Source organism: Artemia franciscana, chromosome 14 (genome assembly GCF_032884065.1).
Source record: "Artemia franciscana chromosome 14, ASM3288406v1, whole genome shotgun sequence".
NCBI lineage: Eukaryota > Metazoa > Arthropoda > Branchiopoda > Anostraca > Artemiidae > Artemia > Artemia franciscana.
In genome coordinates, this window is record NC_088876.1 from 23306620 (window position 1) to 23322136 (window position 15517).

General features: G+C 38.2%; 1 protein-coding gene across 1 annotated transcript in view; it reads right to left on the minus strand.

Moving 5' to 3' along the window:
* Positions 1-15517, minus strand: part of LOC136035469 (proteasome subunit alpha type-2-like) — a 55443-nt gene that overhangs the window by 31115 nt on the left and 8811 nt on the right. The window contains exon 4 of the mRNA XM_065717283.1: positions 14736-14877. Within this exon, the coding sequence (XP_065573355.1) occupies positions 14736-14877 (142 nt within the window). The remainder of the gene's footprint in view (positions 1-14735; positions 14878-15517) is intronic.

The window sequence follows — 15517 nt, forward strand, 5'->3', positions numbered from 1 at the left end:
TTATCATCCACTCTGATTTAATATTATTTTCTGTTTTCCACTCTTTATATCATTGCGAAGAGATTTTCCTGTTGCATTCAACGCTCATTGCTTGAGAAAATAAGTATAAATTACAAGTTGGGGGCATACTATTCTTATTCTCATTGATATTCTGGAATCCAGATACAGCTAAATATCCGCCCATTTTAGTAAAACACAGCTGCAAAGCCCAATTAGTAGGAAAATTTAGACCTCGTGTCTGACATTTTACGTTATTTATCAGGCATAACCTTTGGTCAATTACCAAATAACCTAGAACCAAGACAAGCATTTCCAAAAGAGGTTAGGGAGGGTGATAAGAGAAAATAGGAGAAACATGTGGGAGAAATAAGAGATAATGAGGGAAAGTATAAACATTTCACGTTTTCAAGGGGACACACACTCGAAGGCTCCCTCGAAGTACGTGTCTGAATCACGTTGAACAAAAATTAGGTATTAAAGGGTAAAATATAGGATCATTGAAAAGTTTTACAGCACTAAAGATATTAAAGTGAAGCAGTTGCGTTTTGACACTTGAAACTACTGACAATCGAACATAGCCGAAACTCGGCGGCTATCAGTGGGTGTGATAATTAAGTTCTACTTCACCTGCGGTAATTCTATAAGTGGCAAGTTAGGATCAATTATTAAGTTTTAAGGGAGAGTGGAAAAAACTGAAAAACAAGCAGTTGCATTTTTGACACTTGAAACTACTGACAGTCGAACATAGCTGAAACTCGGCGGCAATCAGTGGGTATGTTAATTAAATTCTACTTCAGCTGCGGTAATTCTATAAGGGCAAGTTAGGATCAAATATTAAGTTTTAAGGGAGAGTGGAAAAAATTGAAAAACAAGCAGTTGCATTTTTGACACTTGAAACTACTGACAGTCGAACATAGCTGAAACTCGGCGGCAATCAGTGGGTATGTTAATTAAATTCTACTTCAGCTGCGGTAATTCTATAAGCGGCAAGTTAGGATCAAATATTAAGTTTTAAGGGAGAGTGGAAAAAATTGAAAAACAAGCAGTTGCATTTTTGACACTTGAAACTACTGACAGTCGAACATAGCTGAAACTCGGCGGCAATCAGTGGGTATGTTAATTAAGTTCTACTTCAGCTGCGGTAATTCTATAAGCGGCAAGTTAGGATCAAATATTAAGTTTTAAGGGAGAGTGGAAAAAATTGAAAAACAAGCAGTTGCATTTTTGACACTTGAAACTACTGACAGTCGAACATAGCTGAAACTCGGCGGCAATCAGTGGGTATGTTAATTAAGTTCTACTTCAGCTGCGGTAATTCTATAAGCGGCAAGTTAGGATCAAATATTAAGTTTTAAGGGACAGTGGAAAAAAGTGAAAAACACCAACACTGTGTTACTTCTTGTTATTGGCAAATAGTTTGTACGGTTAAGAATTGCATTTAGTCTTCAGGATAAGACACTCATTTTTTTTAAGGTCAAAGTTCCAGTGCATTTTAGGATTGGGAATATGACAGGTTTTTGGAAAGAAACAAAATTCCTAATAATTTTGAGACCCAAAAAAGATTCTGGGAGATAGATTAGACCAATCGATCGAGAGTAATAGGATGGTTACAAATATCCCTTCGACAAACTGTCACATAATACCTATGGAATTACCACAGTCGACTTGGCATATTAGTCAAAATATTTCAGCCACAGTTGACATGGCTTAAAAATAAATAAATATAAAGTAAATAAACATAAATATTAAGAAAATATAAAAATAAATGATCTCCTTTAACCTGTGAATAAAATAAAAAATAGACGGTCCAACATTAATCACGAAACTTCAAGACCAACTTCCCTGATATTGCTTTTGTTCTGGGAGTTAATTCACTTTAATGCTGAATCTTGGAATTACCATTCCGAGTCATTAATAAGATTCTTTTCGTCTGCTCTGTAGAACAATGAGAACAGATTTCTAACTGAATTCACTCTTCGTTGCTTAGAAAAATACATTTTAAGTTGCCAGTTGGAGAAATAATATTCTTATTCCCACAATATATTTTCTGGTTCATGGGCTGAATATATTTTCATCTTGTAAAGAACAGCTGCAAAAGTTATTAGTAATGGAATCAAGACCTCGTCCCTGACATTTTGTGTCCTTGGTATTTATGATCTTTGGCCTAAGAGATAATTCCGCGCGAAGGATCAAGATATATTCAATTAAGAAAGATATAACGCCCGTCATAGGAAAGATAAAAAAAAAGTCCAATTCTGCCACGGGCACAGAAAAACAGGGATTGTGTTCTCCTCCCGGCAAATATATAGAGATTTCTATGGTTTCTTGAGTTTTTTTTTCTCATTCCTCATGTAATTGGCCTGTTTTTTTTTTGCTATTTATATATTTGCCCTCTCTCGAAACATCCCCCTTAAATTGTATATATTTGCCCTCTTTCGAAATATCCTCCTTAAAACGATTCCTGCCTGCCTGGCTGAATCTATTATAGTTAGTTTTTTCTGGGGAACGCCTGGTTCGCTGGACAGTACAGGGTTTTATGACCCTACTCCGAGAACTTCAAGTTGGTTAATGAATGGTAATGCACCAATGGACAAGAATGGGCAAGATTGGTTAATGCAGCGATAAGTTTAATTTAATGGGAGGTCATTGAAATTAACTAGAGTTAATCAGCAGGGATCGGAACGATTCCAGCTCATTAGAAATGGGACTTGACGACCTGTCAAGGGACTTTTAGGGGCGAAAAGAAACTAAAGTGGGGAATTATATTGATTATATTGATTCACAGTCGAAACATTCTTTGCTCGTGAATTAGAAACCGTGTCCAAGTCACCCTAAAAATCATCATATTAAGGAGTCACGGAAGGAACTCATTTTCTCTGGAGACGGTTCGGTTGTTTCTGTTTTTCCATTTTCTTTCTGTTCAATCATTCAATTATGTTAGTTTAAAACAAAAAAAAAACAATTTCAAGACTAGGAACAAATAAAAATAGTCCATAAGACTTCAACTTGCAAGCTAACTCATTCACTTTTTCGACTTCTTTGAGATTATAACGTCCAACTTCCTCTTTTGTATGTCCCTTTCAGCCCGATCTTTTCCTTATGGTTCGTTTTTTTCGTCTTCTCGCATTTTCCTGGCACTCTTTAGTAGGGAATTGGCTATGGCGATGTCTACGGAATCCTTTGACGCGATCACTCTCTGTAAGCAATCAGTGGCCTATTTCAAGAGTACGTCAACAATTGCTCGTTTTTGTTTCCCAGAGATCGCTTTTCTTGCAATGATTTCTCAAGTCTATCTAGGTCCTTTTTTGTTAGATATGTCAACTAGCTTTAGCTCCTTTTTTTCTCTTGAACCCAGCAGCTTGTTTTCTTGCCTTGCTCTCCAAAAAGTTTTGGTATTTTGATCAGCCCGACCTAGGCAAAGTCAACGGGAAACCTTTCAAGCTTGTCTCCATATGTGCTCAATTCGTCCATCATACACAGCTTCCCATTCAAGACTCTTTCTGACATGGAGATTCTGTCCGACAGAAGAAGTCTTGCTCAGAGCAAAACACCCCTCTCTACCTCAGCACTCTCGTGTGATAATGTCAATACAGCTTTTATAAGCTTCGACAAAAGGCTTTTGTTCACCAAAAGCATCTATCATACCGAAGATTTGATGACATTAATGGTCGAAATGTGATGGCGTTGCTTCTACGAAGTTTTCGACTTGCATTAATACCCACTCACTTCTAACACTATCAACAATTACTCCTACTGGGATTTCTCGAGCAAGCACAACTATATCTGATAGACTTCTCACTTTTTTTCCTTTCTGTGGGATCCAGACACCTAAGCGCTTCGAGACGGCTATTAAAGAAGATGGGATACTTCTTGATCTAGTGTTTTGCAGTTGCCTTGAAATACATTCTCGATTGTCGACGGGCCCCTTTTCTTTCTTCCACGGTGAGTTCCTGAGCACATAACACACGCTCAACCTGCTCACTCACAATAGTATTCTGAAAATAGTTGATCAAATTCTCAAGCAAAGTGGTACAAATTTCATCAGCAGAGATAAAAATGTTGGTTTTCAGACGTCTCGCCAAAAGAGTGAGAAGCAAGTTTTTCAGCTTGGCATAAAGAGTGCGCATAAAGGGTTCTTTCTTCTGAGACTCTGCTGTGAATTTTGTAAAAAGCTCAAATTATGAATGCACGAATTCAAGTTCTGCAAGCATATCCTTTTTTTAGGTGAATCACAACACATGGTAGGGAAGAAACTGAATAAAATATGTTTTGCCATCTGAACATTCCACCAATGGTACCTCTTCTCACTCAACCTGCTATTAGTTTACCAGCTAATCTCTAGAGGAAAAGAATATATATGCCTGTCTTCAAGACAGGCGACCGCAGTGAATGCAAAATTACAGAGGGATCTCACTAATGAGTATTGCAGGAAAGGTCTTTGCAATGATTATGCTTAATCGATTCCACAAAGTCCACAACGGAAGAACAAGTCCCAACCAATCTGGTTTCAGAGCCGACTTGGGCTGTATTGACCAACTCTTCACCTTGAGACAGATTTTTGAACATAGAGCCAAGCATCAACAAGTCACCGTCACTGTCTTCATCAACTTCATTACGGCCTTCGATTCAGTCATCCGGGGAGGAGTTTGGATGGCGATGGAAGAGGATTGTGTCCCACCCAAGATCATACGACCAATTTAGGCTTACTATCAACACACATGAGCCTGTATCCAGGTCAACAGAGAAATTTCCCCGCTATTCAATAACGACTTCGGTATGAGGCAAGGATGTGTACTCTCTCTCGAACTGTTAAATTTTGTCGTCGACTGGGTAATAAAAAAGTAATGCTAAACTTCAAAGGAGTCAAGGTTAGCCCTGATTTCAGCACCACCGACCTGGATTATGCCGATGATTTTGCTCTTCTTGGCAAAGCCCAGAACGTGCTTTTAAATGTCTCCGAAGTTGCTACCCCAGTGGGGCTCAATATTAATATTGACAAGACTAATGCTATGTCTAACGCCCCGGATATAAACTCTATCCCTCTAACCCTTGAGAAAAGGCAGGATGAAGTTGTCAATAAATTCAAGAGCCTCGGATCGCACATCGACATCAACAGCGGATGTAGCGAAGAAATCCAATATCGCATTGCATCAGCTTCCGATCTGTCTTTGCACAGTTGTGGAAGCCGCTATGGGAAAGGAAGGAAATCCACCAGAAAACAAAAATCTGTGCTTACGATACCCTATTCCAATTGGTCTTACTGTACGGCTGCGAGACTTGACCCTTAAAAGTAACCAAGGCACGCACCCTCAACGCTTTTGAACACAGATCCCTGAGGAAAATACTGGAGTTACGTCTCAGCAACCGAATCCCAAACACGATCATCCACCAAAGATGTGACTAGAAGTACGACATCACAACTTTAATTCGACACCCCCGCTTGTCAAGGTTCGGCCATGTTAGCCGAAGACCGACCGAGACTTTTACAAATTAAAACCTACGCTGCAAACCAGCACCTGATTAGAGGAAATGACATGGAGGACAAGCCAAAACTTAGCTCAAAACCGTCAAATCTGACCTCGAGCCGATTGGCGGGTTCCAGAGACACGGTCGCAGATGGGCGATCATGGCTCGAAATCATCGCTCCATTAACCTAAGACCGTAACCTATAGAATTCAAAAGTCTGCCTGATCCTATCGCCAGGGAGAGAAACCTAGCTTGTGTCCTGATCAAAGTACAAAGTAAATAATATATAGTTTGTACTAATGGAATACAAGCCGAATCAAACAAACTTATACTGTTATCGTTCATTTTATAAAGCTACAGGAAATTATCTATCCTTTAATTTTATAACGAAAAGACTAACCCATCCCACCCACCATATAGGCCAATTTTGTGCTGTTATTAGCTGCCTTTACTTACAAAATTCCTACTACAACAGACACTTTAGCCACAGACAAAGTTCCCATTGTTTTGTTGCTTCTTTCTAAACTGAAACAGCATAACGAAGACACCAGTAAAACCAGATATGTGGAGAAGCTATATTACCTAAACAGGGTCTTTCAAACATATTATGCTTCAGTTTTCAAATATGCCACACTCCCAAATAGATAATTTTAGGGACTTTGGGGGGAGTTAAGGGACTTTAATCATAAAAAGGGACTTGGAAGGGACTTCAGCCAAAAAAGGGGACTTTTAGGGACTAATTCCGAGAGCCAAATTATAATTTGCCAATTGACTTTCTATATTTCAATACATTTGAAATGAATGAATTTAAAAAGAATAAGAATGACAATTTGAAATGAATGAGAATCATATTTATTTTATTCCGTTTATGTACTTAATTTATCATAGAATTTATTAATGATTTCACTATTCCCTGTGCTTTTCAAATCTTCATTTTTTTTTTTAAACTTCCATATACAGTCTAAAAATCTTTTCCGTTGAACAAACGCAATTCTGAAATGGAGGCAATTAAAGTCCACACAGAAAAAGTAGCCTTGAGCAATTAGTTTCAAGCTTTGAGATTGGAGCATTGAAGATTCATTTCAAGACCATATCTACTTTAAATAGACAAGAAAAAGCACTTTCTATCTGATTCGCTGGGATTAAAAAGTTGACAGGGAACTTAATTCACCTATTACTACCTCATGACAGATATCGAACTGGAGGAAATCAGTTCAATTTCCGCAAGTAGCCTCACAAAATGAAAACCAAGATCTTAGACCAGAAACAGAGTTTAGTTTTAGTCCCAATAGATGAGAAAAACAGATACTTCTTTATTGTTACGATTTCTTTCCCGAAGAAGAAATCATTAAATAAAGCTTTATTTTTTACCTATTTTTACCGTCTTTTCAAGGAGCAATGAATAAAGACAAGGCAAAACCTACTCTCTGTAATCTGTGTATTCTAAGATGTAAAATCTTTTTGTCCCTTATCACACAAATAAAGATTGGTTTTTAAGTACCAGATTTGTCCGTTTACACTTATTCTTCGCTGTTTTAATAAGCCATGCTTTCGACTATTTCCTTTACACTTTTCGTTTGTCGGGCCGAACAGACACAACAATGAGGTTTTGCAGGAGTAAACGATAATTTCCGCTTATCCAACATGAACAATCAGGTTTCATTTTCACTATTCTTGATAGTTTCGGTTTAGAAAACCGATTTTATATTTTATTTATAACTTTTTTTTTGTGACAAACTCTGGACAAATGATGAATATAAATTACACCCTAGCTTAACATCTAAAGGGTGTCTCAAAACAAGCCCAGGATTTGAATCGACTATAAATGGAATTTATTTATTTGAACAAATCAAAACAAAACACACCGTTCTCTTAAGGAGATGTTGAGATTATACGTGAATCACAATATCATACATGCGAACCCCCGTGCTAGCCACTCATTCACTCACACATTCCCCCATCAACTGCGTTCAGAACCCGACGAATTTCTTGTTTGAGTTTACGGAGTTTGTTTTTGTAAACTCGTGACTCTGGGTACTACCATGGGGGAAACCCACATTTGATGTTTTGATGCTGGCTCCAACACCTACTCCTGAAACACCCTGCTTCAGAAGTGAAACACCTGCTTGAACTGTAACTACACAAAGACTTGCAAGCTGTATGATTAGAGAACCATAGTCACCCCTTCAAAAACCTCTACTCCACTAACAGCCTATTAGCTTTAAGGCTGACAATATTCATCTTCTTTTAAATCAGGTCGTACAGGATTCAAACCGTAATATTGATGGACCAAAGTAGATTCGTGGTCGGGGTTTGTCAAAACCAGCGTTCTTTTTTAGACACCCTTCATAAATGTTGCACTAATACGAAAAAATGTATTTAAATTCAAGCGACGTAGATTAATCGAATCTCTTTAGGGGCTCCATTTTATTTGGTGGTGTAAGCATTTCCAGTGTGTGATATTATTATTTTTTACTTGTGAACTTAAAATATGCGAAGGATGGATCCATGTAATTGATAAAAATCACATTATTCTGTTTTAATTAAATTTTAAGGGTCAAAGCAAAGTAATTTCTTAATTTTGCCGGTGGTTTTATAGCTTTTTGAACCCACTTTTTTAGGCTTTAATCATGTCATACTAAAAAAAAAAGAACCAGCTACTTGAACAACGTCAATTGAGGAGTAGTGGAAGGGGTAATTGCCCCCTAGATCTTTTATTCACCTCTAAATTTTGAAAAAAATATCAACCTTCTAGAATTTGCATTGAAAAATAGCTTTTTTAAGGGTATTTCTATTAAAAATGAATAGACAGGACCACAACATTATCATCACCTCCTACCCCCCCACCCCCCTAGACTTCGAAAATTATATTTTTCTCTATTTCCACAAAATTTTATGAATTGACAGCCCATAAATAAAATGCCCATGTCTTTGATCGAAACTTGATGGGCAGCAAAATCTTGGCAAGCTTTTAAGGTTTGTGCTCCCCTGAAACAAGCAATTGTTTGCTTGTTTCGTCGTTTATATATCCCGGTCGTCGTTTATATATCCCCCTGTGCCCCCCGGCGTCCCCGTTGTAGTTGTGTCCCTGTGTCCCGGTCGTCATTTATATTCCCTGTGTCCCGGTCGTCATTTGTATCCCGGTGTCCCGGTCTGTATATACATTCGTTTCTGAAATGGTATATGATGAAATAAATTTTTGTATTTTTCCCCTTTTTTTCTTTTTAGTTTTTTTTTTTTTTATTTTTTTAGTTTTGTTTTTCTCCTTTATTTTTCATTTTTTTCCTTTTTTTATTTTTTTTATTTTTTTTATTTTTTTTATTTTTTAGTTTTTTTAGTTTTTTAGCTTTTTTACTTTTTTTATTAGTTTTTAGTTTTTTTTTCTTTTTAGTTTTTTTGTAGTTTTTACCTTTTTTCAGTTTTTTTAGTTTTTTTTTTACTTATGTCCTGGTCGTCATTTATACTCCCTGTGTCCCGGTCGTCATTTGTGTCCCGGTGCTTTGTTGATGGTGATTGCTAATCGAACATTCCTTGTGTCCCGGTCGCTTTCTCTTTGAGTGTCCCGGTCGTCGTTTATATTCCCTACTAGCTGTTGGGGTGGCGCTTCGCGCCACCCTAACACCTAGTTGGTGGGGCGCTTCGCGCCCCCCAAGCCCCCCCGCGCGCGTAAGTCGTTACGCGCCATATTAGTTACGCGCCATTGTAGTTGTGTCCCTGTGTCCCACCTGTGAATAGAGATAGATATAAATATATGTTTTTAACTACGTAAAACATGCGAATATACAACATTCTTCGCTGTCCCATTGTCTGTGCATATAAATAGATTGTCAGGTTTAATGACTCTTGAACATGCAACATATAATTGTCCATGGGAAAAACAATCCGTATTCAGATCTATACCTCATTATTCTAATAATGTGTCCCTGTGTCCCGGTCGTCATTTATATTCCCTGTGTCCCGGTCGTCATTTGTGTCCCGGTGTCCCAGTTTGTAATTTCTCTTTGAGTGTCCCGGTCGTCATTTGTATTCCCTGTGTCCCGGTGTCCCGGTCGTCATTTGTGTCCCGGTGTCCCGGTCTGTAATTTCTATTCGAACAATCCCTGTGTCCCGGTCGTCATTTATATATCCCGCCTGTGCCCCCGGCGTCCCCGTTGTAGTTGTGTCCCTGTGTCCCGGTCGTCATTTATATTCCCTGTGTCCCGGTCGTGATTTGTGTCCGGGTGTCCCAGTCTGTAATTTCTCTTTGAGGTTCCCGGTCGTCACTTATATTCCCTCTGTCTCGGTCGTCATTTGTGTCCCGGTCTGTAATTTCTCTTTGAGTGTTTTTTCTTTTTAGTTTTTTTTTAGTTTTTTACCTTTTTTCTTTTTTCAGTTTTCTTTTTCTTCTTTATTTTTCAGCGTCACTATGAAGTACATACCGACGAACCTTTGTTTTTTTAACTTAAATCTGGTAGGCATTGATGACCTTATCCAAGTCAAAATCCCAAACCCAATCATCATCGCTATCATTTTCAGTTTTGATATGTTTTGACTCTCGCTGTCCAGGTGGATTTTCATCTAACTGCGCGGTTTTGCGTTCTTTAGCCGCAAGCCTGTTTTCTTGCTGTTCTTGTGATTCCTCGGAACGCTTTCTTTTCTTACTTTCTCTATCAGCAGCAAGTTTTTTGGCATAAACTCTTTGAGCAGCTTCCTCGGCTGTTGCCATTGTAGGTTCTTCAGTCATTTTACAATTAAACATTTTTCCGTGAACAAATGTCTTAAATACCGTTAATGACGTCACCGTCAAAGCAAAAATGACGACAACTAATTTCATGACGTCAGTGGACACAGAAACATGACGTCACCTGATCCACAGACAGACAGACAACTTATTTTTATATATATAGATAGATGTGCCGGTGTCCCGGTCGTCATTTGTGTCCCGATGTCCCGGTCTGTAATTTCGTCAGTCGACACACAAACATGACGTCACTCGACAGACACACACACACACAGACAACTTATTTTTATATATATAGATATATGTATATATATACAAACTTATGTAAAAATGTGAGAATTAAAACTAATAATGTTTTTTAAAAAACTTTTTAAAAACAGCCCTAGCATCCTTACTTCAACGAAGACCTAGCCTACCCTGGTCTACTATATGTAAAAATAACCTAATTTTTAAGCTAATTGAAATATGCCAAATTCACGAATTTTAAATTTATCCCTCTAGAGTTATATTTCTGTTTGGAATTGCAACCATATAAAATCATTTAGTCATCTACCGGGTCTTGATAAAAAAAGGAAAAATTACATATACCAAATAAAATTAAGACTGAAATACCAAGGACAGTGAAGGTTCTTTCTATGCACTTATGCAGTTTTTGGTAATAGCCAGCACCAAACAAAACAAGAGCTAAGAGCTCATATGGCACTTGTGACGAGGTCGAAAGAGTCAAGAGCCAGGAGCTCATATGGTATGAGCTCAAGCAACATTCTAAGAATCAATAGATTGCTTTAAAGGAAAATCAGCGGCTTAATGCCGGTCCGGATTTAAAATAAGAGCTCTCAACTCTAAATATCAAAATTCATTAAAATCCGATCACCCCTCGTAAGTTAAAAATACCTCAATTTTTCTAATTTTTCCTCTCCCTTCAGTCCCCAGATGGTCGAATCGGGGAAAACGACTTTACCAAGTCAATTTGAGCAGCTCCCTGACAGGCCTACCAATTTTCATCATCCTAGCACGTCCAGAAGCACCAAACTCGCCAAAGCCCTGAACCCCACCACCTAACTCCACCAAAGAGAGCAGATCCAGCCCGGTTACGTCAATCACGTATCTACGACATTTATAAGCGTTTTTCAAGATTTCAGGTTCCCCCCTCCAACTCCACCCAATGTCAAAATATCTGGTCGGGATTTGAAATAAGAACTCTGAGACATGAATTCCTTCTAAATATCAAATTTCATTGAGATCCGGTTAACAACCCACAGCTCCCTCAAAGAGAGCGGATCCGTACCAATTATGTCAATCTCGTATCTATAACTTGTGCTTATTCTTCCCATCAACTTTCATCCCGATCTCTCCACTCTAAGGGTTTTCCAAGATTTCCGGTTTCCAAGATTTCTGTTTCCCCCCTCCAACCCTCTATGTCCCCGGATCCGATTCGAATTGAAAATGGAGCATCTGAGACAAAAGACTGTTCTATATATCAAGTTTCATTAAGATCCAATTACTCATTCGTAAGATACCTCGATTTTCACATGTTCCATGAATTTCGGTTTCCCCCTCCAACCCCCTTCAATGTTACCGGATCCAGTCGAGATTTAAAATGAGAGTTCTAAAGCACAAGATCCTTCTAGATATCAAACTTCATTAAGATTTGATCACCCGTTCGTAAACTACAAATACTTCATTTTTCTAATTTTTCCGAATTACTCCCCCCCAACACTACCAAAGAGAGCGGATCTGGTCCGGTTAAGTCAGTCACCGATCTTGGACTTGTGCTTATTCTTTCCACCAAGTACCATCCTGATCCCTCCGCTTTAAGCGTTTTCCAAGATTTCCGCCCCCCACCTAATGACACTGGATCTGGTCAGGATTTATAATAAGAGATCTGAGTTTCGAGGTCCTTCTAAATATGAAATTTCATTCAGATACGATCACTCTTTCGTAAGTCAAAAATACCTCATTTTTCTGATTTTTTAGAATCAACCCTCCCCCCAACTCCCCCAAAGAGAGAAGATCCGTTCTGGTTATGTCAATCCCGTATCTAGGACTTGTGCTTATTTTTCCACCAAGTTTCATCCCGATCCCTCCATTCTAGGCATTTTCCAAGATTTTAGGTTCATCCCCCCCCCCCAACTTCCCCTTGACCGGATCTGGTCGGGATTTAGAATAAGAGCTCTGAGACACGATATCCTTCTAAACATCAAATTTCATTAAGATCCGATCACTCCTTCGTAAGTTAAAAATAACTCTTTTTTTAATTTTCAGAATTAACCCTCCTCCCCCAACCCCCCAATAAGAGCGGACCCGTTCCAGTTATTTCAATCACGTATCTAGGACTTACAATTATTTTACCACCAAGTTTCATGCCGATCGCTCCACTCTAAGTGTTTTCCAAGATTTTAGGCCCCCCAACTCCCCCCAATGTCACCGGATCCCGTTGGGATTTAATAGAAGAGCTCTGAGACACGATATCCTTCCAAGAATCAAATTTCACTATGATCCGATCACTCCTTCGTAAGTTAAAAATACCTTATTTTTTCTAATTTTTCAGAATTAACCCCCCCCCCCCCGACTCCTTCAAAGAGAGCGGATCCATTCCGGTTATGTTAATCACGTATCTAGAACTTGTGCTTATTTTTCCCACCAAGTTTCATCCCGATCACTCAACTCTAAGTGTTTTCCGAGATTTTAGGTTCCCCCCTCAATTCCCCCCAATGTCACCGAATCCAGTCAGGATTTAAATAAGAGCTCTAAGACACGATACTCTTCCAAATTTCAAATTTCATTAAGATCCGATCACTCCTTCGTAAGCTAAAATACCTCATTTTTTTCCAATTTTCAGAATTAACCCCATCCCCAACTCCCCCAAACAGAGCAGATCCGTCCCGGTTATGTCAATCACGTATCTGCTTATTTTTCCCACCAAGTATCATCCCGATCCCTCCATTCTAAGCATTTTCCAAGATTTTAGGTTCCCCCAACTCCCCCCAATTTCAGCGGATCTGTTCGGGATTTGAAATAAGAGCTCTGAGACAAAATATACTTCCAAACGTAAAATTTCATTAGGATCCCATCACCCGTTCGTAAGCTAAAAATACTTCATTTTTTTCTATTTTTCCGAATTAACCGACCCCCCACCCACCCCCCCCCTCCCCAGATGGTCAAATCACGAAAACGACTATTTCTAATTTAATCTGGTCCGGTCCCTGATACGCCTGCCAAATTTCATCGTCCTAGCTTAAATCGTCTTATCTCAAAGTGCCTAAAGTAGCAAAACCGGGACCGACAGACCGACAGAATTTGCGATTGCCATATGTCACTTGGTTTGTACCAAGTGCCATAAAAAGAACATGGGAGGAAAATCGACAGAACCATAAACTAAAACACAAGGCAGTAAACAACTGAAGGTGCAGCTTCAGTTTGAGGCTTTAGCAGCTTTTCAGATTTAACAGATCGTTAATGCTTTGCCAAATTTAACAAACTAGTTTTTCTTATTCATTCTCAGTGTTCAACGTGGCAGCACTGACAAAGGTTTGATATTGTCTTAAAAACTAGATCATTTTGAAATAACCAGCCGAAAATCTTAGAAAATTATGGCTTTAAGGTATAACCAGAACTAAAATGGCTCAAGGAGACATAAAAATTTCTTTTAATGTCCTTTGAACTTTAATGTGAAATAATTAGTAATTAATAAGCAATGAAAAAAATTAAATGAACTTGGGTGTCGGAATTCAACAGGCATTATGTTGTAGAACACACAATGTACAGAACAGGGTACACACTTAAAAAATGTTTTTATTTTGTTCACGTATGTTTACATCTGTTTACTGAAAAATATGCTTAAAGTTAAAAAAACTTTAGTAATAGCTTTTTTGACTATCAATGACCAACTAGTTGTTTATACCCAGAATGCATTTAAGCCCTCAAATACATCAATATGGCAAAAATAGTTCTTATATTACAAGTTATATATCGTAATTATTTTACAAGTCAGAAAAGGGGATATAAAACCCTTAAAAAAAACTTTTAAAAGGCATGTTTGCAAGGGGAAAGTGGTGGAGGGGGGCTTTAGCCTTTCTCTACCCTTAAAGACTCGAGATTTTGACGATCTATTCTGTTTTTCTTATGTTTTCCAAATAATCCATTAATTTTTCAGGTTTTTCGAAGTCATGCTCCTCCCCCTTTCTAGAAACAGAATTTTTTATACATAGCTGCTTCAGAGAATTTTCAGAACCAAATATGATATGAAAGAATGGACCGAGCCAATCCATTCAACGTATTAAGTTTAAGAATTTAGACTAAAGAAAGTATCACACATTGTGTTCCAGATTAGTTAAGCCAAAATGTCAAGCAGTTTTCCTAGGGGAGTGGGTACGGGGGATGGGTCAAAACACTACGAGAGAAATTTTAGGCCTTTGTCTTTCCGGTGGTTTATTCAATTTCAACTGAGGGCGGCAGTCATAACAAAAAGAAAAGAAAAGAAAAGAAACACTTTGTCACAAATGTCATAAACGTCAAAATAGCCACAAATAAGATAAAGTCAGCTTACCCAGATTGTGTATATTCTTGCATAAGTAAAGCGACTTTTTGCACAAGACGAGTAGTAGGGATTTCTTCTCTGTAGGTGTACATGTAGTCCTCTGCCATTTTTCTGGCTTTTCGAACCAAAAGACGAAAGTCAGGCCCCATTCCTTGATAAGATGAATGTTCATTAAAACGATTATCTTTCATATACCACAAGTACATACAGAAAAGGAATCAAATCAATGATTAAATCCGATCAAGATTCATGCTTGAAAGTATATCAACCTTCGGCTCTCAAATCATATTTATCAACAACTACAGGATTTTACTAACAATCTGATTGGAAGTGAATTAGTAGATATCCCTAGTGAATATCTAGAAATTCAATGATCGTCTTGAAAAAAATCAATTCAAAACCCAGGTAAATGCACAGGTTCTGAATTACTTAAACAGCACAAAAACTACAATTCTGTTTTGTTCGTTTAACTTTTTACAGTCATTTTTTTTTACAAAACTAACCTTGAAGCAGTTGACAATGACCTTCTAAGAATTACGGGCTTCATTCAGTCACTTGCCAACTCGTCATCAGAAGAAGCTATTCGACTAATGTTTCCATCCACAAATTTTCTGTTGAGGATAGTATAGTCTAGTCATGGCGAGTTTACTCTTGGTCTCTCATCTCTGGCAAGAATCATACCAGAAATTTCCTTACAAAGATTTGAGGCAAACAATCACCACACGACTCAACTATCTTAATGTGCACAAGAAAAGAAGCTAATGAATCGGTCTTTTTTGCCCTAGTGAGCA